Genomic DNA, 27,609 nt, shown 5'->3' on the forward strand with positions numbered 1-27,609 from the left:
AGGTAGTATTGTACACAAGTTTTCCATATTAAAATAATGATAATCAAATGAATAAACCAACTCATCCAGTGTCCAATCAGGGAATCTTATTTAATTTTCAATCATATTTATAAAGAAGAAAAAAATAGAAAGCTACAATCACAAAATTAATTATAATGAAATGAAAATGTATGCAAATTGTGTACAAAAATATGCTCAATAAAATATACAAAAGAGGCATTATTTAAAGAAGTTGTATTTTTACTTATATAACATTAAGATAACAATTGGTTAAAATGAGCAAAGTGCTGTTTTTAAACAACTATCATAATAAGTATTAAAAATGTAAAATCAGTAAATATCCACTATTTACATACACAGAATCAGACACTGAGACATTTAAACATGTAAAGGATGTACACTATTAAATAATAAACAGAACATTGTAGATTCTGCAACTAAATATAGAACACAACAATTTAAAAAGCACCAGATGCCCTAGATTGACAAACAAAAAACACACAAACGAATATTTAAAAAAAATTCTATAATAACAAATAAAATAACACTTAAGCATATGCAGCGCATTTTAGTTGTCTTAGCAATGGACTAGTAATAAATCTGGTATAAAATTCTGGACTTTTACGCCCTTTTAAAGACAAATTTTGTAAATGTATTTTCAACATTTAGTTTGTAGTCAGAATGTGTTTAACTGGCAACATAACCTTTTCTGGCAGAATGTTTTTTTAAAACAATTAAAAATACATTATTACCTAATACAATTACCTAAATTTAAATAGCACGATTTTTACTTTTGAGAAAATAATATTTGTTTTTACACAATCCTAAAATATTGATTTAACAAAATGAGAGAACATGAATCAATTTCACTCAATAATATATATTAATGTCTTATGTGCGAAAAAAACTTTAAAAAAAATTCAACTTCATCAAATTGAAAAATAGAAATATTTGCAAAACTTAGGCAGTTGTTTCTTCAGATATAGTTATTTTTAATGTCTGCAAAATATATAACATCTTTAAAAAAATGTGTTTTTATCAGTGGATTATAACATAGTAATAAGTCTTTGATAATATTTAAGGATCATACTCAGGCATAAACATCTGACTATTTGAGACTGAGTTTTTTTTTAATACTAGTCAGAGAATGCACACAACCAATAAGGATGCATTGCTTTTCTCTAACCAATCAGGATCTGTATTTTTTGTCAAGATTATAGGAACATTTTCAGAATGTTTTATGTCAGGTCCAATAGGATGTGTACTGCTTGTCTTTAAGCCAATCATTGTCTGTACAGTGGTACTTAAAATATCAAGCCATATCACTCAGACAAAAAAAGATAGTGTTTTTGGATCATTTCAATTTAATTAACGTTGTTTAAAATATTTTTTCGATAAGTCAAACCAGGCAACATTTACAAATGGTCATTTAAATTCAGAAAATGGGGGAAAAGTATTCTCTTCACATATATGTTTCATAACCGTCATTTTTAAGAACTGCTATTTTTTATGAGAAAAATAACAATAAAAATGTGCACCTATGTCTTTAATTTTGACATAAAGTATTTTGTTTCCAATTATTTATTTATAGAATGTGATTAATTTATTTTTTAAAACAATATTTAGCATTGGTTTAATATATTCTTGTGTTATTAAACAAGTCAGTGACAGATATATGACAATCTTTACATAACATGAAGTTACCACATCATTTTCAAATTAGTTTTCTGTCCCTGTAATCTACAGCCTCTATGTCTCTGCACTTCTACCCAGATTTGAGTTTAAATAGCCTGCACTCAGTACACCTCATAAATATATTTAAATATGTGGGATAATAAATGAGCATTTTCTTTTCTAGTGCAGCATATTTAAAGCCTTCATAATTGTGTACAACTTTTTATTATCAAATTGTATGAATGGAACTTTTTGGGTGCTACATATATTTATATTCTAGAAAAAAAAATGAAAATGCTTTGCAATAAAAGTAAGATATACCTTGTAATTATCTCCTTTATTTCTTAATATAGGCAAATTAACCTACAGAAAATGTTAATTATAGAAAATTGCAAATGTATTAATTTAGTAGTCACAAATTATACCAGTATCTGAAAATAAATATTTTATGATATATTTAAATAGGAAAATAAGGTCAAATAAAGTATTTTATACTGCTATGCAGATTTTGAGTTTTACTTACCATATAAATAAAACATCACAAAAATGATCATATTTCTAAAAATATATAGCACAACATAGAACATGAACGGATAGAAGTGATATTTTTATTTCCCCCAAAATATCAAGTAAACAATTAATGCTGGGAAATAGTTAAGTCATGCTAAATATATATATATATATATATATATATATATATATATATATATATATATATATATATATATATATATATATATATATATATTTTCCAACAAGTCTGCCTTCACCTAATACCTGTTTATTATTGCAACAAAATGTTTTAAACATATTAAAGACTCACTGACTTGTTCACTAACAAAAAAAAAAATAGTAAAAGAAAAATATATATAAAGGTTGGGAATTGGTATGTAATGAGATTTTCATAATAGCAGTTTTCAGGTGTTGAAAGCTGGTTGTACAGTTCTAGCAATAATGAAAAGCTAGAATTATATACAAAAAAAATATTTTCATCTCTACTGTGGAATTTGGAACTCTGCAATTTCCTGTAATCTCTGGCTGTCTTAATTGCACACCACTTACACATTGTATAATTCTCTATGGAAGGAACAAGTTGCAGATCAATATTTGACATTTCTTGACACAGAGTAATGTTAGGAATCCCAGAATCATTGTGAAAGGTCAATAGAAAAAAAAAGAAAAATCCTGAGATTTGAGCTGTAATCTGTGTCAAATATTTTAGCAGTTTCTTCAAATATATAATATGCATAATTAAGTCGTATAAGTTTATTTTTATTGTCCATAATGTTTTAATAGAAATTTTCAGAAAAAAATAGGTTTACCACTTTAAGCATTGGCAATTTCTTAATAATTTATATATTTTAATGGATCACTTAGACTATCAAGTGCTAAAATGCTTATGAATGCAATAGGTTAGCCATCCCTGCAATCAATGTAGTTTCCTTTGATCCAGAAACATATCTGCGCGTATTTAAGCGGAGTAATGCGTACAGCTACATTAAAATCCTGTGGTTCTCCATTATTGTCTACCCATTGGTGGCCAGAAAATATTCCAATAATTTTCCTTTCCCATTTCTGTTTTTGTCTCTTCCACATCCTGACATACACTCCAGAACCACTAGCACCTGGCTGGGCATCACACTGCTGATAAAGTAGGTCATATGTTTCATCTTTAACTTGACAGAAGCGATAGACTAGATTACCTGGACGATCATTATCAAAGCCAGAAAAGTGTATTCTTTCACCAGGTAACTGCCGTCCTGAAGGACTTACACCTATTGGCATGAATTTTCTTTTATGAGGTTTCTTGAGTTCTAATAAAGCATAGTCATAATCCATCCCAATTTCATTGGCATTCCCTTTTATCCATCCTTTTGGAACATGTGTCCTTTTTACCCGAATCCATTGGAACTTCATCTTTTCAGGAATCCTCGAGATTGTCTGGTTTAGACCTTTACCCCCATCTTTATATTTAGGTTTGAGAAAACCCACTCTTAGCTTCTGTGCTCCTTTCACATAACTTTTGCCATCATGGATGCAGTGAGCAGCAGTTAGGACATGCTTTTCTGCCACCAGTGTCCCAGTGCAACCTGTAGATAATTTTACTGAAGTGGAAAAAGGATAATTTAGCAAAAAGTCTTTTCCATATATACTAAACCTACTGTCATGTCCATAGATCTGCCTTTTCCCACGTACTTTTCCACCACTTGGTTGAGATTCTGCTCTGTTCGCAACAACATAAATTCCTACTTTGGTCATAGTAAGACTCCCATTGGAATACAAGGTTTCATAAGACATATATTCTTTCAGCTCATCGTAGGTTGGCAAAGGAGAATCTTTATGACATTCTGGGCCACATGTAGATGTCACTTCTAGACTTGGATTTGCTTCAAATTGTGGTTTGTCCAAACCAAATGTAGATTGTGGAAGGACTACTGGAACTTTGAAATTTGGCCATGTTGGTTTGCCTGTGCTATAGTAACATTCCACAAATGAGAGGAAAAACAAGAGAACGCAGAATATTTTAATTCCTTTTATGCCCATTGTGGATTTTAAATCTGTAGAAAATAAAAAAAATAAATAGTTTAGGGCACTGTTAACAGAAAACACAGTAAGTAACTATTATAAACATATGATAATTACTTCTAACTCATATGGCATTTCTTTATTATCTTCAAAAATGTTTGTTAGTAAAAGCATTGTTTTTTATTTTTTTAAATAGTGAGTGCCCCCCTCCCCGCATTATAGAAAAGTTAATAACAATGATAATATATAATATTGATTTTAATACCCCTATATGATTAAAATAAATGCAACGCTTACAGAGAAAATACACACATATATAGACTATTTTGTCACTTAGAAAGCAGCAAAAAAAAGGGTTCTGCATACTTATACAATACAATTTATCTGCCGAATGTAATTGTAGGAAACGTTACTAGGCACACTTTATTGTGGCATGGCTAATTTAGCTAATTTCTATGAAGCACACTTTACATTTAAAGGGACAGGAAACCCCAAATTTGTATTACATAATTCGGACCGACCATACATTTTTATCAACTTTCAAATTTACTTTTATTATCAAATTTGCTTTCTTTTCTTCTTTCTTTTTATCCTTTGATGAAGGAACAGCATTGAACTACTAGCAGCTAGCTGAACACATTTAGTCAGCCAATCACAAGAGACAAACATATGCAGGCACCAATCACCAGCTAGCTTCCACTAGTGTAGGATACATGTGTATTCATTTTTAACAATGGATACCAAGAAAACAAAGCACATTAGAAAATATTAGTGACTTTAAAAGTGTATTAAAATGACATGCTCCATTGGATTCTGGCAAGTTTAATTTGGACTTTCCTATCCCTTTTATATGTTATCATAGGATGATTTATCTGGCACATTTCAACATGCTATAATATATCAGTAATATTTCATTACTGAAATATCAGTCTCCAGTGGCACCTTTTATCAGAGGCATTGTATTATATGGTGCACGCCAAAGGGCGCTTTTTGGCCTAGGCAAACAAGGCACTTGCCGAGGGCAGCAGAATTTTTTTGGTCAGCATTTTTTGAGTCTTACTGCAAACACACTCACTACACAAACACATACACACACTGCATGCACATTGTACTACACACACTCACCATAAACACACTCATATACACACACTTGAACATGAACATTTACTTTAGAAACACCATGAAAAAAAAGCCATGCTATACCCTCACTAAAATATATTAAGGCTAAAAAACACCTGGGGGTGAGGGGCAGCAAAATTTTGAGTGCCTAGGGCAGCACAAATCCTAAATATGCCACTGGTGCACGCTCTGTGAAAAAACTGTCATACCTTAGCAAATGGTGAGCCATGGAAAATAAAAAAAGTGTAATGTGTAAAAAATGATAAATGATTAAAAGGACAGTGTACTCAGACAAGCAGCTGTTAAGAGCTTATTGCATTTAAAGAAGATGCAGGAACACCCTTTCAAATAGGCTGATTGTTCTCTTTTCCCCAACCCCTGCTGGAAGGTTGGTTTCTGCTTTCAATAGCTTGTCATTGATAGGAGCATTTTGTGCATGCTGTTAGAATCTTCAGCCACATTATGTACTTAAAGGGGCAGTTTAGTCAAAATTAAACTTTCATGATACAGATAGGGCATGTCATTTTAAACAACTTTCCAATTTACTTCTATTATCTAATTTGCTCAATTCTTTAGATATCATTTGTTGAAGAAATAGCAATGCACATATGTGAGCCAATCACACAAGGCCTCTATGTGCAGCATCCAATCAGCAGCTACTGAGCATATCTAGATATGCTTTTCAGCAAGTGATATCAAGAGAATGAAGCAAATGAGATAATAGAAGTAAATTAGAATGTTGTTTAAAATGACATACTCTTTCTAAATCACGAAAGAAAAAATTGGGGTTTCATGTCCCTTTAAGTTTAAAGGTGAAAGTTGTTTTGAGATATATAGTTTAAACCTGTTCTTGATATGACAATTTTATGGTGTAATATATCATGAACAGTAATTTTATTTCATTATTTAGCTAATTGCTACTGTCCAACAAAAATATTTAGATATATCTCATAACTTTACATACTATATTTTTTTCTATAATTGTGTATGTTAATTACATTTGGAGTTTATAATCCTAGGTCATTATTTATTCAGAACTGCATATCTGTAAAATATACCGGTATATGGCTGCAAATAAACAGGCAACCAGCAGAGGGCAGTGCAAGAGTGAAATGTTATATATATATATATATATATATATATATATATATATATATATATATATATATATATATATATATATATATATAATTTAATTTATTATTAGCAGTTATTTGTAGAGCGCAGATTTATGCAGCTCTACAAATAACAGGAAATTCTTTGTTGCAATGTTAGCAAACTTAAACTCATTAAAATAATTCATAAAAAAATTAATAAGTGCACTAACATAATTGCAACATGCTATGAAATGCCGTTTTTTTCCCAGTGGACTAAAATGGCTCTGTGATTTGGAGTTAATAAAATCTCATAATTACAAGACTTTTATGTAGCATTGTAATAAATTAACATATCATCCAATGGTGAAATCTGTCTTAAACACATTAAAAGGATATTAAACAGTCTGTTTCATTATTGTAATAAAAAAAGCAGTGGGTTATACTTAATAGGAATCAATGTGATTTGTGTTATTCATCATTTTTTTGTGTGTTAACTATTCAGAAAGGTAAATGATCAGCTTTTCCTTTGCAGTGTTGCTACGAGACACACCGATAATAAATGTAGTCAGTTTATTGACAATGCCCATACTCCGTAGCGTAGAGGATGTTTGCTGCAAAAATCATGTGACAGTTGAATTTAAGTAATGTAATAGTAGCTCTCTTATCTAGCTGCTGACAGTAGCTACAGTGAAAATTTCTAAGTGCACATTTTAAAAGAAAACAAGCAAATTGTTTGCTTTTTTAACACAAATTGTTTTTTTTTATGTTTACTTTGATTTAACATATTTTTTTTTTACTAAAGGAGCACTGTTTCATATTCCTTTAACATCGTGCTTGCTGCAATTGATTTTAAATAGCTAAACTCCTCTTTTTACCACTTGTTTGTTACCAAAGTAGCCGAGACTTGCCACAGTTATTATGTTATTAAAACGTGCTAAATAAATAACAAATTTATATTGCAAAAGTTTTCTTTTCATTTTACTAAAATTAATCAAACTTTTTATATAACAATTTGAAAGTTTTTAACAGTCTAACTATGATAGTTTACAGCCATAAAAGCCTTTTTAACCCAAGATGATACCTTTTTATTAAATAGCAAACTACTGCTACGAGACCAACTATTTTGAGTCAATATTGTCCCCTTGAGCAAGGTATTTGCTATTTTGAAATTTCAATACAGAAATAAGAATTTTTAAATATAAAAAATGATTGTAACAGAAGAAACTTTTTGTTATATACAACACTTTACAAATCCTCTGAATATTTTCAAACAATAAATCTGTGTAAAGGGAAAATTCAGTTTACTACTTTTTGAACTATCAATATGGTTTACCCCACAAGCTCTGTCTGAATTGCAGTGTAATCAAAGTGCCCGAAAAGTTAAAATTCCTTCCACTTTTATGATAAATGCAGCGGATAACGTTCTCATAGAAGGTATTGAATGTGCATGTATTTGCCCTCTTACTTGTATGAGTCATACTTTGATATGTCTTTAGAGAATATGAGTGTTCCAAAAATTCATGGAAATTCCCCAGTCATGTTTCCAAAATAGAAACAATAATGTTTTTTATAGGCAAAAGAATGTATATTTCTGCAGCTCCTAATAGCCTGAAAACGCAAGACTGTGTTTGCGATTGTATACACTAGCAATGGTTTATTTTATACTTTTCTGGAAAAAAATTAAAGCAAAGGGGGTTATAAGGAAAATATGAGCAAGAGTTTGAAGCTGCAAGATTATAATCTCCATGTAAATGTGAGCTATTCTTAAAGGGACATTAGGCTCTTCATTAAACATTCCCACGCTCCCTAGAGAGTCCAAAAAACTAAATCTGTAACCTAGGTTTTAAAATACTGTTTATTGACTAAACCAGTTTTTTTAATTTGCAACCTTTGAAGGTTTACAGAATTTGCTTTTTTTTGGCTTCTCTGATTAGTGTGGGGCAAGCGCAATTTTACAAAAAATGAAAAGGTGTTTTAAAAGCCATAAAAGCCTAAAAATGACATGCTCTAATCTGTAATTTTACAACTATCGACCCCGCACTAATGTGTGTTTAACATGTAGTGCATGTCATTATTCGACTATAATAGCCCTTTAAAGTAGGGGGCGTGACAAAATAATTTCAAATGACAGACTATTTTAGAAGCCAGATAAGGATTATTGTATATAAATATTTGTAGAATGAGTCAAAAAGTTAAAAGCCAGGTGTCAAATTTTAGAGACAATGGGGCCAAATTATCAAGCTGCGAATGCAGCAGTTTCCGTGCGAGCCATTAGGCTCGCTGGAAACATAAGTTAAGAAGCAGGGGTCCTAAGACCGCTGTTCCTAAACTTATCCACCACTGCTGAGGCGGCGGATAGCAATCATCACGATTAGATACAATCGGGATGATTGACACCCCCTGCTAGCGGCCGCGAATGTGCAGGGGGTGGCATTGCACAAGCATTTCACTAGAAATGCTTGTGCAATGTTAAATGCCGACAGAGTATACAAATGCATTTAGCGATGTCGGGCGGATATGATACGCTACAGCAAGTCATGTCCGCTCAACACTTGATAAATCGGCCCCAATGGCTCCTTGCTGTTCTAACTTGTTACATTATTATTGTTGCAGAAATGTCCCCTGATAAATACATATTTTAGCCTCCAGAAGGGTTAACAACATTGTTATTCTTGTGAGCAGTTAAAGGGACATTAAACCCAAAAATTTTCTTTCATGATTGAGATAGAGAATACAATTTTAAACAACATTCCAATTTCCTTCTGTTATCTAATTTGCTTTATTCTTTAGATATCCTGTGTTGTAGAAATAGCAACGCACATTGGTGAGCCAATCACACAAGGCATCAATGTTCAGCCACCAATCAGCAGCTACTGAGCCTATCTAGATATGTTTTTCCGCAAATTATATCAAGAGAATGAAGCAAATTAGATAATATAAGTAAATTAGAAAGTTGTTAAAAATTCCATGCTCTTTCTAAATCATGAAAGAAAAAATATGGGTTTCATGTCCCTTTAAGATTGTCCTAAACAGGCTACAGCCAATGACTAGCCGCTATGTGCATATGCCACTTGGAAGATGAATCCTGCTAAAGTTCTGCAATGCATTGGAGCTTCTGAGTGGGACTTTAAATTTAACCATGTGCTCAACTCCTATGTGGGGTTTAAAGGAGCATAAAAGTACAAAAATAAATTATTTAAAGGGACATGAAACTAAGAATGTGTCATAATTCAGGTAAAGCATACAATTTTAAAAGAAGTTTCCAATTTACTTCTATTAACAAATTTACCTTGTTCTCTTGGTATTATTTATTAAAAAGAATACCTAGGTAGGAAGCTTGTATGTATCTGAATCACTATATGGCAGCAGTTTTGAAAGAATCATTTTGAGCACTAGATGGCAGCAGTGATTTGCACATTATAAACATTCTTGCAAAACTGCTGCCATATAGGACTCGATTTATCAAGCCCATTTCTCCACTTTGACTGCAGGTTCAGAATGCTGCTACCCTGCCCTGTTCTCCACCCCCTGTCCATGTGTGATTGGCTGTGCACAGGCAGGGGGCGGGGTTAAAATTGACTTCTGGTTTCTAATATCCTTTGTTCTCTTGGTATCCTTTGTTGAAAAGCATACCTAGGTAGACTCTGCAGCCACAATGCTCTACTGAGAGCTATCTGCTGATTGGTAGCTGCACACATATGCCTCTTGTGATTGACTTGACCTGATGTGTTCAGCTAGCTCTGTAGTGCATTGCTGCTCTTTCAACAAAGGATACCAAGAGAATGAAGCGAATTTGATAATAGATGCAAATTGGAAAGTTGTTTAAAATGGTATGCTCTATCTGAATCATGAAAGAAAAAAAGAATGTATTATATTATTTTATTATTGGACTATTGTTTTCATGAACCTATGAATTAAACCTTACAAACTGGGTAAACACCTAGTTAAAAGTTGGGGATAAGAAAGAACCTCCCAAATAACTGTTTTGTTGTTCTGTATCACTTGTTTCAAGTTCAAGATACTCTGGAGTGCTTTATTTCCCAGGATACAGTGGATACCAAGGGCTCAAAAGAACTTGATTGTCTCAGTGCATTCACCCCCTGTGGGTCATATGAGGATGTTACAATTTAACCATTAGTTGTCATCTAAAAATGCTGATTGCCTAATTTTGACATTTGAAGCTTAATGGGACAGAAAAGTCAGGATATCACCATAATACACGTTGCAATATAAAATGAATTAAAACATAGCAAGACTGGCACATTGTGCACAAACCCAATGCACATCTCAATGCTTAAATATTTCACATTCCAATGTTCTTCACATGGAGGAATGTGTTCACTGCTGAGACTGACATCAGAAACTAGCAAAAAGCACCCAATAGTATGCACAAATAGCCTTAAAAAAGAGTTTTCAGAAGGCCTGGAGGTAAGCATTAAAGGGGCATTAAAGGGGCATATTGCCCATATACTGTAAGCCTTAAAAGAGACACTGCACATATATAAACAGAATATGAACATTTCTGTGTAAAAAGGAAGATTTTTTTTTTCTCCAAAATGTCGCCCGTAACCATATGCTATTATAAAGGGACTTTAAGCATCCAGTCTGTCCTAGAACTAGCAAGGAGCATATACCTAGCAAACACAGGCACAGTTATTTTCTTTTCCTCCTCATTTTAAGGACGTTTACTCTTCTTGTTGCAAGATCACAGTCAAATCCCACAAGAGTGTGAAATGATGTTTCTGATTGTTTATTTTACACCATGCACGTGGCTATAGGAAGAACAGCTGCAGGGCAACTGATCACTGCAAATGAACCTCTCTACAGCCATGCACAAGTTAAATCACTGCCTAATAACATACTTCCAATAGGGATTTATCATCTTGATTGCTAGTGCTATCTCTGTATTATATACTGTAGGGCAGATTATATCAGGTACACATTATTAAAGGTTTCATTTTCCTTACTGGGACTCCGGTTCTGTTAAACAAACAGTAAAGTTAAATTGATTAGATAGAGCATGATCTTTTAAACAACTTTCAAATGGACTTAGTTCTCTTGGTATCCTTTGTTAAAGAGAGATCCTAGGTGCGCTCAGAAATGCGCATGTGTCTTTAGCTATCTGACAGCTTTTTTTGCGACATTGTTTATTGCAGTTATAGTTACAAACACTGCTGTTATTGGGGCATATTAACAAGCTCCGAATGGAGCTTGATGCCCGTGTTTCTGCAGGCTCGCCAGAAACAGCAGTTATGAAGCAGTGGTCACAAAAACCGCTGCTCCATAACCTGTCCGCCTGCTCTGAGCAGGCGGACAGACATCGCCGGAAATCAACCCGATCGACTACGATCAGGTTGATTGACACCCCCTGCTGGCGGCCTATTGGCTGTGAGTCTGCAGGGGGCGGCGTTGCAGCAGCAGCTCTTGTGAGCTGCTGGTGCAATGCTGAATACGGCAAGCGTATTGCTCGCCGTATTCAGCAAGGTCTGTCGGACCTGATCCGCACTGTCGGATCAGGTCCGACAGACCTTGATAAATAGAGGCCATTGACTGCTATAAATACGTGCATGCTCCTAAACTCACCCAGGATTACTCTATAAGAAAGGCCTTTAATAGTGATAACATTGTTATCTACATAACATAGGTACAAATATGCATTACTTTCAAACAGACTTTTACTTCTGCTTCTTCGTAGGTGGTCATTAAAACCACCCAGTATGTGCTACTGCAAAAAAAACAACTCCCTAAGGTAATAAAAAAAGCAATATGGAACTGTTATAATTGGTTCCGGTACAAAGAGATTTGTGTATAACTCTCATTCTGATTTTGGCCATAGACTTTTAAGTTTTTCAGCCTTTGAAAGTAAACTCTACATGTTTTAATTTTACCCATAAAAAGTCAAAATTAAGTCAAATATTTTTTTCATTTTGTTTGGGACCTATTGGCAAAGCTTTGATCCGAAGGTTTGTGGCTTTCATATTTAACATTCTCTACATTTCTTACAGTGCTAAAATGTAAGATTTTAAGTTAAAAAAAAAACAGAGCTTTTTAAAATTTGAGGTACACTGTACAAAACTCAGAAGTTCGTAGGCTGCATGTTTTCTTGGCTATTAAAGATTCTCTAGGGGTTTTTTCTTCTGACAAGAAACATATGTTTTTATATGTTCTGTGTCCTTTTTAGCCTTATAAATCATAGGGAAGCACATTTCTGACTAAGATGCTACTGCTACAGATATGAGAATCCATATGCTTTATTTCTATAATGAACTCTTTGTTCTATCTCTACTGATGGGGTCTTTGTCAAAACTATATGTATCCTAACTTGGTATTGAATAAGTAGATATGAAAACCTATTTAGGGGTAGATTTATCAAAGCCATTCTCCTTTAATTCCGTCCAAAATAGCGCATACGAACTGATCATCATATTCATCAAAGCACTCTGCGCTTATAATTGCTCAAATCTTAAAGAAACTTCTTCGCACTCCGCTTGCATTCGCCTAGGCGCACAGGCGCACTCCCGAGTGCAACAATATACATTAGTAATAGGCGTAATTTAACAGCCCGACCTACAAATATGCCCAGTTTCTTATTTATCATTGCTTTGCACCGATAGGGAACTTAAATTTCGGCTTCAATTGTGTGTTGTATATTTCGCCATACAGACTGAGACAAACACCATTATAATACATGCTTTTACATCTTGTGATTCAGTACTTTCTTCTTTTAACAAATTTTTCAAAGGCTCAGCACCAAGAAGAGACTGCTATTGCCAGAAATTTGCGCTTCCACAGGCGCATATGGGTACAGTTTTATATATATCGATATATTGATATATTTCTTTTTGCAATCTTAAATTATCAACATATGACAAAAACAGCACAGAAACATTATATAATATAAATAGAAGCTAAATAGTTACTTAAAAAAGGCTTTTTTAATAATCAAGACATGGCGGCGTAAATATTTATAGGGATGTACTGTGATAAATAGGGAGTAAATGCTTTTTTCGACAGGCGAAATTTATCATTACGCCCCAGCCCGCCTGCACAAAGTTACGTCTATTTTTTAAATAAATTCAGGCGCACATGTGCGCTTCTCCGGAGGCGAGCTGGGGTGCAGTTACAGGCGAAACACATACAGAGTTCGCCCTTAAAATTGTATAGGTTTCTTGTAAAGAGCTTCTGTATGAGTTTTATGGATAGTTTGCAGAATTATAACACTCACACACTAATTTATTAAGAGCATATATCAGTCTACTATTTCTGAAATCTATTTAAGTTGCTTTTCTAGATAATATTTAATATGTAATTAATTTTTTAATTACATTCAAATGTTGATTCTCTGAAAGTAAGTAACTTTACATTTAAAGAAATACAAGAAGACTTGTTGGACCTTTGCTTTTTTACTGCTGACAAAATTGATGTCAATAAATAGATGTGCACATACAGAAAAGGTTTGTTACTAATCATTCATCACAAACAAAAAATAAAATGGTCTCATTCGATATTTAGTCATGGGTTAGGGTTGCCATATTGCCGATTTAATTGAAGACACTTATGAAAAATACATCTGTCAGGGTTCTTATAATGGAACATTACAAAAAACATTTCTTTAAACAGCCCCTGACAGCTATTTTTCATAAATGTCCTCCATTAAAGCGGCAATATGGCAACCCTACTCCATGACTAAATATCGAATGAGACCAATGAGAATTTGTTAGCGAAAATCTGTTCACTATTTCCAAAAGTGGACTGTGTATAGATGTCAACTCATATTGATAGGCTATATGGTATTTTATACCAGAGTATATAGTCGCACGGAACCACCACGTTTTAATAATTACTATCGTTACTGCTACAATAGTGAGATAATGAGATTAAATAAAGGGTTTATAGTGAGGAAAATGTTGTGATGTGGTGTCTTAATAGAAATGGAGCAACTGTAGCGGAATGGACTGTGACTGACTCACTGCTAAATATATATGCAAAATGTTTTTAAATTACAGGGATTTTTTATACTCTGGTAATAGGTCAGTACGTGTTTTCTACTTTTTAAGTATATTTACGATATTTTAATTGTGTCCCTTGTAGGACTTTTTTATATTAATAGTGAAATAAAAGTTACATGTTTTGATTCCTTTAGCTTAGCTGCCACCGAGTGCTATAACAGGTGCATTTTACTCATTAAAGGGATAGTAAAGTCCAAATTAAACTTTCATGATTCATATAGGGTATGTCATTTTATTATTTACTTTAATCATCAACTTTGCTTTGTTCTCTTGGTATTCTTAGTTGAAAGCTAAACCTAGGTAGGCTCATTTACTAATTTCTAAGCCCTTGAAGGCCGCCTCTTATCTGAATGCTTTTAACAGTTTTTCACTGCTAGAGGACGTTAATTCATGTGTTTCATACAAATAACATTGTGTTCATGCACGTGGAGTTATTTGAGAGTCCACACTAATTGCCTGAAATGCAAGTCTGTCAAGAGATCTGAGATAAGGAGGCAGTCTGCAGAAGCTTAGATACAAGGTAATTACAGGGGTAAAAATTATATGTCTATAACAGTGTCGGTTTTGCAAAACTGGGGAATGGTAAATAAAGGGATTATCTATCTTTTTAAACAACAACATTTTGGTGTTTACTATCCAGTTAATTTTTGTGTTCCTATGGGGAATGTATTCACAGGGACAATAAATAGAAAAATTAAATATACCTAAAATTAAGCCCCTTTACAATACATTTTCATTATTTATTTTTTTCTGCATCTACTGTAATTTATCTTTATAGTGTTTCCACTGCCACCAGAGAAGCTGGAGTGTATGCTGTGGAATGCAGAATCCTGTAACTCTTACATGTTGCACACTGATTGGTTGATATGTGAAGGACTTGTTTATATGTCTCCCTAACTCAAGCATCTTTATTAAAAGGTGTGTTTGGGGACTCCAGAAAAATGCATAGTTTTATAACAAAAATGACAGTTTTAAATTTTTTTAAAACATTTATTTTGCAATGCAGCAAATAATTCCTGTTATCTAAATACAAAATTAAGATTAATGCCCTCATTAACAAAGTTAAAGTATAAGCTAGTGCTATTGCTACAAGCCAGCAGCAGCACAAAGAGAGAGTTTATTTTTTATGTGGCAGGATTGTCAAGAACAAAAGTGGAGCTTACATACTTATTAGTGGATGCAGAACTCAATCACCTTACAAGAACAATGCTGGATCCCTATTGAATAATGTAAAACTGTACATTTAAAACCTCTCTCACCAATAGAATGTTGTTTTTTACTGCATGAACAGTTTAACTACATTTTTGCCACATGCATTCATTTGTTCGTTTTTTCATTAACGGACCATTCGTTAATCATTCTCAGGTGAATGCAACAAATATAGAAACGTCAGCGTATTTTTACATCCGTCTAAATTCAAATGTCTATTAATAACTACGAGAATAAACAACCACGTATAAAATTTCACTATTTCATTTTTTTTTGTTTAAATGGAATGTTGTGTGACATAGGGAAATTTTGTAAATTTTAAATGATCAAATGTCTGAATGATTGCTAACATTTCCAGTTTGCTTTTATTATGCAAAAAGCTTATACAAATAAGTACAAGAAAACAAGAAATATATCAATTCTAAGAAATGTATATATTGCTGGCTTAAAAATGAAAAGTCATAGAGAGTCTAATCATGTTTCATTCTGAATTGTAAGCTTAAAGGAACATGAAACTCAACTTTTTACACAATTTAGGTAGAAAATACAATTTTAATCAACTTTCTAGTTCTACTTCTATTATCAAATGTCCTTGGCATCATTTGTTGAAGGAGCAGCAATACACTACTGGTTTCTAACTGAACAAATGGGTGAGCCAATGACAATTGGTATATATAGCCAGCCACCAATCAGCAGCTAGAACCTAGGTTCTTTGCTGCTCCAGAGCTTTCCTAGATAAACCTTTCTGCAAAGGATAACAAGAAAAGGAAATAAATTAAATAATAGAAGTAAATAGGAAAGTTGTTTCAAATTATATTCTCTATCTAAATCATGAATGTCTAATTATGACTTTACTGTCCCTTTAAAGGTAGAGCATACTATTTAAACTTTCAATTTACTTCTGTTATATGATTTGCTTTATTCTCTTGGTAATTTTTGTTGAATAAGCAGAAATGCACTACTGGGAGCTAGCTGAACACATAGGGTAAGCCAATGACAAGAGGCACACATGTGCAGCCACCAATCAGCAGTAGTACATTGCTGCTTCTGAGCTTAAATAGTTATAATTTTCAATAAAGGATACCACGAAAACAAAGTAGTAAAATTAAACAATGGTGATAGTGTAGCCAAAAGCGCCTGCCTGATAGCGGCTGGGTCTGAGTGAGTGAACAACTTTTTAAGCTGGAATATTTATTAAACAATTTATTTGATTCACAATATATACAGTGGCTTAATAAAAACAGTAGTTTAAAAACATAAATACATGGATCCATACATTAGCAAATTTACATAAAAATACAGTTAATATATATGAATTGTCTTGCTTATAACAATGTTTCAAAACAGAGGTTAAAAAACTCTCCAACATATGATGAAGGTATTGACAAGTGAGTTATTAACAAAACACAGGTATAATCAAAGGGGTTAGTTAGTTGGTAATATATTAAACTAGATAATGGGAAATTAATCTCAAATGTATAATTTCTAACTATATGTTCATGTTTTCAATATAGTATCGGTATTCACTTTTGCAAAGGCCTTGTTACAAAGTGATTGTTAATCGTTTCCAAATCTCTGTCTTGCAACTATGTGCTTAATGTGTATGATATATAGTATTTGATATTAACTTCAGCCAGAGACCTAATCACAAAGTGTCTGAAGTGATTGTTAAATCACAATTCTATGTGAAGTGTATCAAAACAATATTGTGAAGCTAAAAATGTGAAGCTAGAAATGTGACAAACAATCAGATGTACAATTATAAATAAAATAAAATAATGAAATCCAATGTGAAAAATAAAAACTGGAAGAAAAATCTGATGTGAAAAAAAGAGAGTGTCCAATACAAAATGCAAAAATAAGTATCCAAAGTAATAGCAAACTCCAATTGGTCCAAACAATATCCGTTAAGGTGAAATAAAGTGTCAGTTATAGCAAAAGTATCTGATGTGTTAAAGGGCCACTAAACATAGAAAATAATGTTATATAATTCTGCACATAGTGCAGAATTATATAACATTATATTAGTGCTAGATTTATATACCTAATATTGCCGGTGAATTGTTATAAAAAAAAGAGAGTTTTCCAGGCACGTTCTCTGTGCTCTACTGAGCGGGTCTGTTTTTATCACAGAGCGCATCTGGCCAGCTGTCTAGTCACAGCCTGGCCCGAGCACTCCATTACTCTCAGTGCAGCTCGCTCCCGCTGTCAGACAGAGCAGGAGCAAGCTGCACTGAGAGTAATGGCGCAGTCGGGCCGGGCTGTGACTAGACAGTTGGCCTGATGTGCTGAGTGTAAAAAACAGACCCGCTCAGTAGAGCACAGAGAACATGTCTGGAAAACCCTCTTTTTTTATAACAATTCACCGGCAATATTAGGTTATATAAATCTAGCACTAATATAACCCCTTAATGACAACTGACGTACCAGGTACGTCCTGCAAAAACTTTCAGTTAGTGACAATGGACGTACCTGGTACGTCAGTTGTCTAAGAGAGTGCTGGAAGCGATCGCAATCGCTTCCAGCAGCTCTCAGGGTATTGCAGTGATGCCTCGATATTGAGGCATCCTGCAATACCTTTTAAAAAGCATCCGATGCAGAGAGAGCCACTCTGTGGCCCTCTCTGCACCGGTAGCGATGGTGCCGTTGGTGGGTGGGAGCTTACAATGGAGGCGGGTGATCGGCCCATCGCTCCCCGGCATCCGGTTCCTTCAAGTGCTTTGTGCACGCCGGATGCTGGGAGCGTGCAAAGGGGGGGGCCTGCGGGCGCGCGCGAGTGCATGTGTGTGTGCGCGCAGCAACCACTACCACCAATGATCATCAAAGAGAGAGGGGGGCAGAAAACGTTTTTTTTTTTTTAAAAAAAATAGGATCTGCTAGGGTAGGGGGATGGGGTTAGGTGGGGGGGAAGCTACACTACAGAAAACCGATGTTTAAGAAAAAAAACCAAAAAAAAACCAACCTTACTTTTTTGGGGAAAACTGGGTACTGGCAGACAGCTGCCAGTACCCAAGATGGTGGCAAATAGGTAGGTTGGGAGGGTTAGAGAGCTGTTTGGGGGGGGATAAGGGAGGTTGGGGGCTAAGGCAGGGGTCCATCACAGATGAATAATTTAAAAAAAAAAAAAAAAAAAAACACCTTTTATTTTAGTACTGGCAGACTTTCTGCCAGTACTTAAGATGGCGGGGACAATTGTGGGGTGGGGGAGGGAAGAGAGCTGTTTGGGAGGGATCAGGGGGTGGGATGTGTCAGGTGGGAGGCTGATCTCTACAATAAAGCTAAAATTAAGCCTGCAAGCTCTCTACAAGCTACCTAATTAACCCCTTAACTGCTGGGCATAATACAAGTGTGGTGCGCAGCAGCATTTAGTGGCCTCCTAATTGCCAAAAAGCAACGCCAAAGCCATATATGTCTGCTATTTCTGAACAAAGGAGATCCCAGAGAAGCATTTACAACCATTTGTGACATAATTGCACAAGCTGTTTGTAAATAATTTCAGTGACAAAACCTAAAATTGTGAAAAATTTTACTTTTTTTTTTTATTTGCTTGCATTTGGCGGTGAAATGGTGGCATTAAATGTACCAAAATGGGCCTAGGTCAATACTTTGGGTTGTCTACTACACTACACTAAAGCTAAAATTAACCCTTCAAGGTCTCTACAAGCTCCCTAATTAACCCCTTCACTGCTGGGCATAATACACGTGTGGTGCACGGCGGCATTTAGTGGCCTTCTAATTACCAAAAAGCAATGCCAAAGCCATATATGTCTGCTATTTCTGAACAAAGAGGATCCCAGAGAAGCATTTAAAACCATTTGTGCCATAATTGCACAAACTGTTTGTAAATAATTTCAGTGAGAAACCTAAAGTTTGTGACAAAATTTGTGAAAAAGTGAACGATTTTTTTTTATTTGCTCGCATTTGGCAGTGAAATGGTGGCATGAAATATACCAAAATGGGCATAAATCAATACTTTGGGTTGTCTTCTAAAAAAAAAATATACACATGTCAAGGGATATTCAGAGATTCCGGACAGATATCAGTGTTCCAATGTAACTAGCGCTAATTTTGAAAAAAAAAGTGGTTTGGAAATAGCAAAGTGCTACTTGTATTTATTGCCCTATAACTTGCAAAAAAAGCAAAGATCATGTAAACATTGGGTATTTCTAAACTCAGGACAAAATTTAGAAACTATTTAGCATGGGTGTTTTTTGGTGGTCGTAGATGTGTAACAGATTTTTGGGGTCAAAGTTAAAAAAAAGTGTGTTTTTTTCAATTTTTTCCTCATATTTTATAATTTTTTTTATAGTAAATTATAAGATATGATGAAAATAATGGTATCTTTAGAAAGTCCATTTAATGGCGAGAAAAACGGTATATAATATGTGTGGGTACAGTAAATGAGTAAGAGGAAAATTACAGCTAAACACAAACACTGCAGAAATGTAAAAATAGCCATTGTCATTAAGGGTAAGAAAATTGAAAAATGGTCCGGTCATTAAGGGGTTAATGTTATATAATTCTGCACTATGTGCAAAATTATATAACATTATTTTCTATGTTTACTGGCCCTTTAAGGTGGAATGTCAGTTGCTAGTTGCTCCCAAAAAATTGCAAATTATATTAAAATGGTGTGCTCCAATAGGGGAGGACTGGATTATCCAAAGAACTCCCTTAATGAATGTTTGTTTAGTCCTTCTGTGATAACGGTCTACATCATTATTTTTCTTTCTTTACAGAAGGACTAAGCAAATATTCATTAAGGAAGTTCTTTGGATAATCCAGTCCTCCCCTATTGGATCACACCATTTTAATATAATTTGAAATTTTTTGGGGAGCAACTAGCAACTGACATTCCACCTTAACACATCAGATACTTTTGCTATAACTGACACTTTATTTCACCTTAACGGATATTGTTTAGACCAATTGGAGTTTGCTATTACTTTGGATACTTATTTTTGCATTTTGTATTGGACACACTCTTTTTTCACATCGGATTTTTCTTCCAGTTTTTATTTTTCACATTGGATTTCATTATTTTATTTTATTCATAATTGTACATTTGACTGTTTGTCACATTTCTAGCTTCACATTTTTAGCTTCACAATATTGTTTTGATACACTTCACATAGAATTGTTAACAATCACTTCAGACACTTTGTGATTAGGTCTCTGGCTGAAGTTAATATCAAATACTATATATCATACACATTAAGCACATAGTTGCAAGACAGAGATTTGGAAACGATTAACAATCACTTTGTAACAAGGCCTTTGCAAAAGTGAATACTGATACTATATTGAAAACATGAACATATAGTTAGAAATTATACATTTGATATTCATTTCCCATTATCTAGTTTAATATATTACCAACTAACTCCTTTTATTATACCTATGTTTTGTTGATAACTCGATATAAACACAAGTGATTGTTACATTTCTTGTACTCTTGTCAATACCTTCATCATATGTTGGAGAGTTTTTTAACCTCTGATTGTTATAAGCAAGACAATTCATATATATTAACTGTATTTTTATGTAAATTTGCTAATGCATGGATCCATGTATTTATGTTTTTAAACCACTGTTTTTAAACTACTATTTTTAATAAGCCACTGTATATATTGTGAATCAAAGAAATTGTTTAATAAATATTCTAGTTTAAAAAGTTGTTCACTAGTTCACTCACTCAGACCCAGCCGCTGTCAGGCAGGCGCTTTTGGCTACACTATCGCCATTAGAATACTACCCTTTGACAGCTAGGTGTCATCCATCCAAGAGCCTAAGGGTCCGTAACTAACAGGCGCTAGGTGTAACTCTTCTTAGTGAAATTAAACAATATAAGTAAATTGGAAAGGTGTTTAAAATTGAATGGTCTATTGGAATCCTGAATGTTTAATTTTTACTTTGTTTCTTTAAACACTAAATACATGATTTTATATCCTTCGTATTGAGGTTATCCCCTACTTTTCTCTAATCACGGGTTCCGCCATGTCGAAATCTAGCTTTAACTACATTTCAGTGCTGATATGTTTGCACATGCACAACAAATCACCTTCAGATACCAGGGGTGAGATTACATATGCGGCCCAGGCTTCAGTGCAACTGCTGAAACCCGCGTCGCCCGTAATTTCACCTTGCACATCGGGGAATCACATAAACCGTGCCAGCAGTTCATATACTGCCGTAAGTCGGATAAACTGGTGATGTCCAGAAATGTGAGTAAATACAGATTTCTGGAGTCGCCAGTGACTTTAGAAACTGCCGGCACATAATAAAAAAAAAAAAAGTTAAAATCGCTGGAAAAAACACTAACCCGCCTCCCAAAAATAAACCTGACACGTCAAAACCCCTATATCCGCCATCACCCAACATCACAACTAATAATAAGAGTTTTAACCCCTAAACCGCCAACCCCCCACAACACAATATACCTAATTAAACTATTAACCCCTAATCCACCATTCACCCACATCGCAATCTAACTAATAAATGTATTAACCCCTAATCTGCCATCCCCCCACATTGCAAACTGCCTAATAAAGTGATTAACCCCTAAACCGCCATCCCCCCACAAAGCAATAAACCTAATTAACCTATTAACCCCTAATCTAAATTTAAAAAGGGCCCTACAAAAGGCCCTTTTTTATTTTCATAGGGGTATTAGATTAGGTTTCATTTTTTTATTTTTGATAATTTGGTTCATTTTTTTTAATGTAATTTTAGACTTTTTTATTTTAATGTAATCTTAGTTTTTTTTATATTAAGTACTGTTAGGATTTTGTATTTTATTTTAACTTAGTATTTTATTATTTTATGTAATTGGGGTTAATTTAGGGGGTGTTAGGTTAGGGGGCTTAGTGATTAAATTAGTTTGTTGCATTGTGGGGGGTTGACGGTTTAGGGGTTAATAGGTTAATTAGGTTTATTGCTTGTGGGGGGATGGCGGATTAGGGGTTAATACATTTATTAGGTAGATTGCTATGTGGGGGTTGGCGGATTAGGGGTTAATAGATTTTATTTAGTTATTGTGGTGGGGGGATGACGGTTGACAGGTGGATATTGCGCATGCATTAAGTGTTAGTTAGAACTGCCAGGGAGTTACGGTACTTATTTATTCAGCGCAAGGCTTGCTGCGCCTGCCTATGTGTGGCAAAGTGAAAATGGAGTAAAATGTCTCCATTTTCGCTGCGTAAATCCTTGCGCTGAATATGTGATACCGATTTGCCATAAGGTTCTATGTTAGTTTATGGAAGTAAAATTAGCGGGCGACGGGTGAAATATACACACCGCATTTATATGCGGCACCGTATATGTGATTGCAATACCGGACTAAAAACTGGCAACACCGGGTTTTGCGTGCAACGCCGCATATGTAATCTCGCCCCTGCAGTGTAGCTTAGGTTCCAAAATTGCACCCATAATTAGAGGTAGGTATATGAAATGCATTTAGTGTTTAATGTCCCTTTAAATTCATTCTCGTGACAGCCTTATTGCAAATTCCAAGCATTACTAAATTCTGTTACAGGAAGCCTGTTCCATGAATCAACTACACTTTCTAAGCACTAACCCAAATTACTACCGAACCTGCCACACTCTCTGAGACCCTGACCCTCCTTGTTTAGATATTTTCTTTACTAAACAAATATGCTTTTACCCTAAATATTTCTCCCTTTTCATTTGTTCCCAATAATCCATTTTACCTGCTGGAGCATATTTAATTGTTTACAAATAGCTCCTCTACTTTTATATCACCATTTAAACAGCTGATTTTGCCTGTGTTTTATACTTAAAGGTACATGAAACCCAAAATGTTTCTTTCACAATTCAGATGAAAGTTGCTTAACCTCTTAAGGACATATGACGGAATTTTTCCGTCATAAAACAATTGAGCAAATTGAAAGCTGTGTCCTTAAAGGGTTAAAACTGCATTCTCTAAGTTTACAACTATTATATAATTTGCTTCATTCTTTTTGTATCCTTTGTTGAAAAGGCAGCAAAGCCCTACTGGGAGCTAGTTAATGCACTGGGTGAGCTAATAACATGAGGCATATATGTGCAGTCACCTATCAGCAGCTCCTGAGTCTACTTAGGTATCCTTTTCAACAAAGGATACCAAGAGAACAAAACAAATTAGCTAATAGAAGTAAATTGGAAAGTTGTTTAAAATATCAAGCTCTATCTGAATTATGAAAGAAAAAAATTGTGTGTCTCATGTCCCTTTAAGTATTGCCTATAGAAAAGCTGTGTAAACAGAGCCAGCAGAATAAATTACAATAGTTCTCTCTAAGTATTGTGCTCTGGTATACAGACAGAGATAATATAAAGAAGCGTGTGTGTAGCCAGAATGTGATAACATAAGGAGATCTGATCTTCCTGCAAGCTCAACACATTTAAATGGTTGTAATTTCAAAGAACAAAACCAAAATAAATGTAAAGAAGCTATTCCTCATACATTTTATACTCTGTAGCTGGTAGAACAAGTCATTAGAAACGCATTAGGTAAAAAAATAATTTTAAAGTACACTGTCCCTTTAAGTGTATTACCTCAGGTTTTTGCTTCCTTAAAACATAATGATGTTGAATTTTTGTAGTCATTGGATCAATTCTCCATTTTTTTAATATCACTACTCACTGGATCTACTCCTTCCTGAACATCAAAGACATTTCTCATTGTTGTATAGTTTACAAAAGGACCCCTTCCCTTAAAGGGACATGAAACACAACATGTTTCTTTCATGACTTAGGTAGAATATACCATTTTAAACAACTTTCCAGTTTACTTGAATAATCAAATTAGTTTCATTCTCTTAGTATCATTTGTTGAAGGAGCAGCAATGCAATACTGGTTTCTAACTGAACACATGGATGAGCTAATGACAATTGATATTTGTATGCAGCCACCAATCAGCAGCTAGAACCTAGGTTATTTGCTGCTCCTGAGCATACCTAGATAAACTTATCAGCAAAGGATAACAAGAGAAGTTAGCAAATTAAAGAGAGACTCAGGTCAAATTAAACTTTTATGATTCAGATAGAGCAGCAATTTTAAACAACTTTCAAATATGCTTCCATTAACAAAATGTGCACAGTCTTATTATATTTATACTTTTTGAGTCACCAGCTCCTACTGAGCATGTGCAAAAATTCACTGAATATATATATGCATTTCTGATTGGCTGATGGCTGTCACATGGTACAGGGGGAGTGGAAATATACATCACTTTGAAATTTGTTAGAAAAAAAATCTACTACTCATTTGAAGTTCAGACTAAGGGCTAGATTTATTAAAGCTGAGGCGAAATTACCCGCAGGTATTCGCCATTGCACACGAGCGCAATTTTGCACTTGCATGCAATCCTGCCCCCTGCCCGCGCACAGCCAATCAAGTGCGGGCAGGAGCTGTCAATCTCCTTGGTCTGACTAGACCGAGGAGATTGAATTTCGCCACCTTAGAGGTGGCAAAGAGGTTAGGTAAGTGGCGGTTTGGTGACCACTGCTTGATAAATTACGGCGAGCAAGTTCTTGTGAGAACTTGCAGCCGTAGGGCTTTAATAAATCTAGCCCTAAGTGCTATTGCATTGTCTTTTTATCGTGCATTTATTGATTATGCAAATCTACTGCATTTACTGGTACTTTGGAAAATTTTTAAAATTGTATGTTCTCTCTAAATCACTAATGTCTAATTATGACTTTATGACTGGGAGCTATATAGCAATGTCCCAGATGAAGATGTCACATAGAAGCACTGTACTGTATGGTTGCCACAAACTCCAGTTTTTCTACTTAAAGTCTGTTTGTTAGAAGCTTGAAATGAAGAAATAATAAAAGAACCTCCGTTGCTCTTTGTTTTAAACAGACAGCAAATTTGAAATTAAACTTTCATGGTTCAGATAGAGCATGCAATTTTAAACAACTTTCCAATTGACTTCTATTATCAAATTTGCTTTGTTCTATTGGAATCCTTTGTTGAAGACTAAACCAAGGTAGGCTGATAGGAGCTTAGAAATGTGTCTATAGCAGTCTATGGCAGCAGTGTTTGTAACTATGTATAAGATTGTTATAAACAATGTTGCAAACACTGCTAACACATGGCTAAAGACACGTGCACACTCCTGAGCTAATAATTGGAAAGTTGTTTAAAATGTTATTCTCTATCCAATCAGCTTAAGTTTAACTGTAACTCTACTGTCCCTTTAATAGCCCCAAGTGGATAAAAAAATCAACGGTCTATGTGGCATAGGTAAAAATGACAGTTACATGTGTCAGTGGCACACAGGGCATAACAAATGATTGGTCTAATAGGAGTGGGTATGTTATTTGCATAAATGGTTAAAGGGACATAAAACCCAAAACATTTCTTGCATGATTAAGGTAGATTATATCATTTCAAATTTTCTTCGTTTTCTTGTTATTCTTTGTTGAAAACCAGGAAGGTAAGTTTAGGAGTGTGCACGTGTCTGCAGCACTATATATCAGCAGTTTTGCAACAATGTAATACTCTTGTCATGTAATGCAGCAGACATGTGCACACTACCTGTCTAGATATCTCTTTAACAAAGAATAACATGAGAACAACACAAATTTAATACTAAAAGTAAATTGGAAACTGTCTCAAAATTGTATTCTCTATCTGAATCATGAAAGAATTGTTTGGGTTTCATGTCCCTTTAAATCACCACTGCTTGTGTTTCTGATATGTAAGAGGTGTAAAAATAAATGTGTTGTCAGTTATTCGCATAGGATATGTAAACATTTCTAATCTCTGTGTTTCCGGTAGTCGGCCGGTGTTTTTGTGCTTGCTACGGAAATCCATTGGTGTTACAATAACTGTCCTGTGTATTACTGGTAGCCAAGGGAGGAAAATCACTGCTAATTTGTGAATAAAAAAGTTTTATTTCTAAGGTCTAACAACCAATTATACTTTCTAATTGCATCCACATTCAGTTATTTTGGATCAGTGAAATGTTCTTAAAGGGACATTCTAGTCTGAAAATAAAATGCTCTATGTCATTAGAGAATTTAATTTTTTAGACAAAACCTTTCTATTTCTATCTGTTTAACAACTGCAAAGGGGTTAACTGTACAGACAATGTTGTGTTCTTGTGCCACTCTGGATTACGTGCTACAGGAACTTTGACTAACGTTGAATGAGATAAACACATAGTAAAAGAAGGGAATTTGTTTTAAAATAAAATGCTCTAACAACAGAGAGCAATTTATTTTTACATGAGAAAGAAGAATGCATTATTAAAAGGTGAAGGAAAATGTGATGAGTTTTCAATTTACTTCTATTATATAACTAACTTTTTTCTCTTGGTATACTTTGTTGAAAAGCATACCTAGGTATGTGCAAGTGCAATTCTACTGGGAGCTAGCTGGTGACTGGAGTTAAGTCAGGTGTTTTCAGATTGGTCCCAGTAGTGCATTGCTACTTGTATGGAAGTTACAATGCAATAATAAAATGTGCTAACACAGTAGAGCATGTTCTTAGTGACCGTGCATGTCCCTTTAAGCGTGTCTCAGCTTTAGAGACATATATCATATACTGATAAGGTGTTCTTGTACCTTCTGACCTACTTCCATAGTATAATATTCAACAAATTCCTTACTTAATTGTGCCTTGTAAACATAATTACTATATTGTAACTATAAATGGGAAATATTCTAAAATAAGGCTCTTATTCAGCTTAAAGGGACACATAATTAAATAATTAATTTATCATAACATGTTTAATAAAGCACAGTAAAAAATATCTTTGTAATGTGCTTTCATTATTTACTTCATTTTTTTTCTCAGGCAAACAGCTGCTAATAGTTCATTGTATTCAATGCAGCTGCAGGAACACCCTTTCAAATTGGCTGGGCTGCCTCTCTCCCACCCTTACTGAGAGTTTGATTTCTGCTGATGTCTATTGCTTACATACAAATAAAGTCAAAGTAGCTATTTGTTAACTCTAGCAGGTAAA

The 27,609-nt window shown here is 34.3% G+C and overlaps 1 protein-coding gene across 1 annotated transcript in view; it reads right to left on the bottom strand.

Moving 5' to 3' along the window:
- Positions 1–219: 219 nt before the first annotated feature.
- The window catches only part of PRSS23 (serine protease 23), a 38,151-nt gene continuing 10,761 nt past the window's right edge, over positions 220–27,609 (bottom strand). Inside the window, exon 2 of the mRNA XM_053708638.1 lies at positions 220–4,232. Coding sequence (XP_053564613.1) covers positions 3,088–4,218 — 1,131 coding nt within the window. The 5' untranslated portion in view covers positions 4,219–4,232 and the 3' untranslated portion in view covers positions 220–3,087. The remainder of the gene's footprint in view (positions 4,233–27,609) is intronic.

Source organism: Bombina bombina, chromosome 3, assembly GCF_027579735.1.
Source record: "Bombina bombina isolate aBomBom1 chromosome 3, aBomBom1.pri, whole genome shotgun sequence".
Taxonomy (NCBI): domain Eukaryota; kingdom Metazoa; phylum Chordata; class Amphibia; order Anura; family Bombinatoridae; genus Bombina; species Bombina bombina.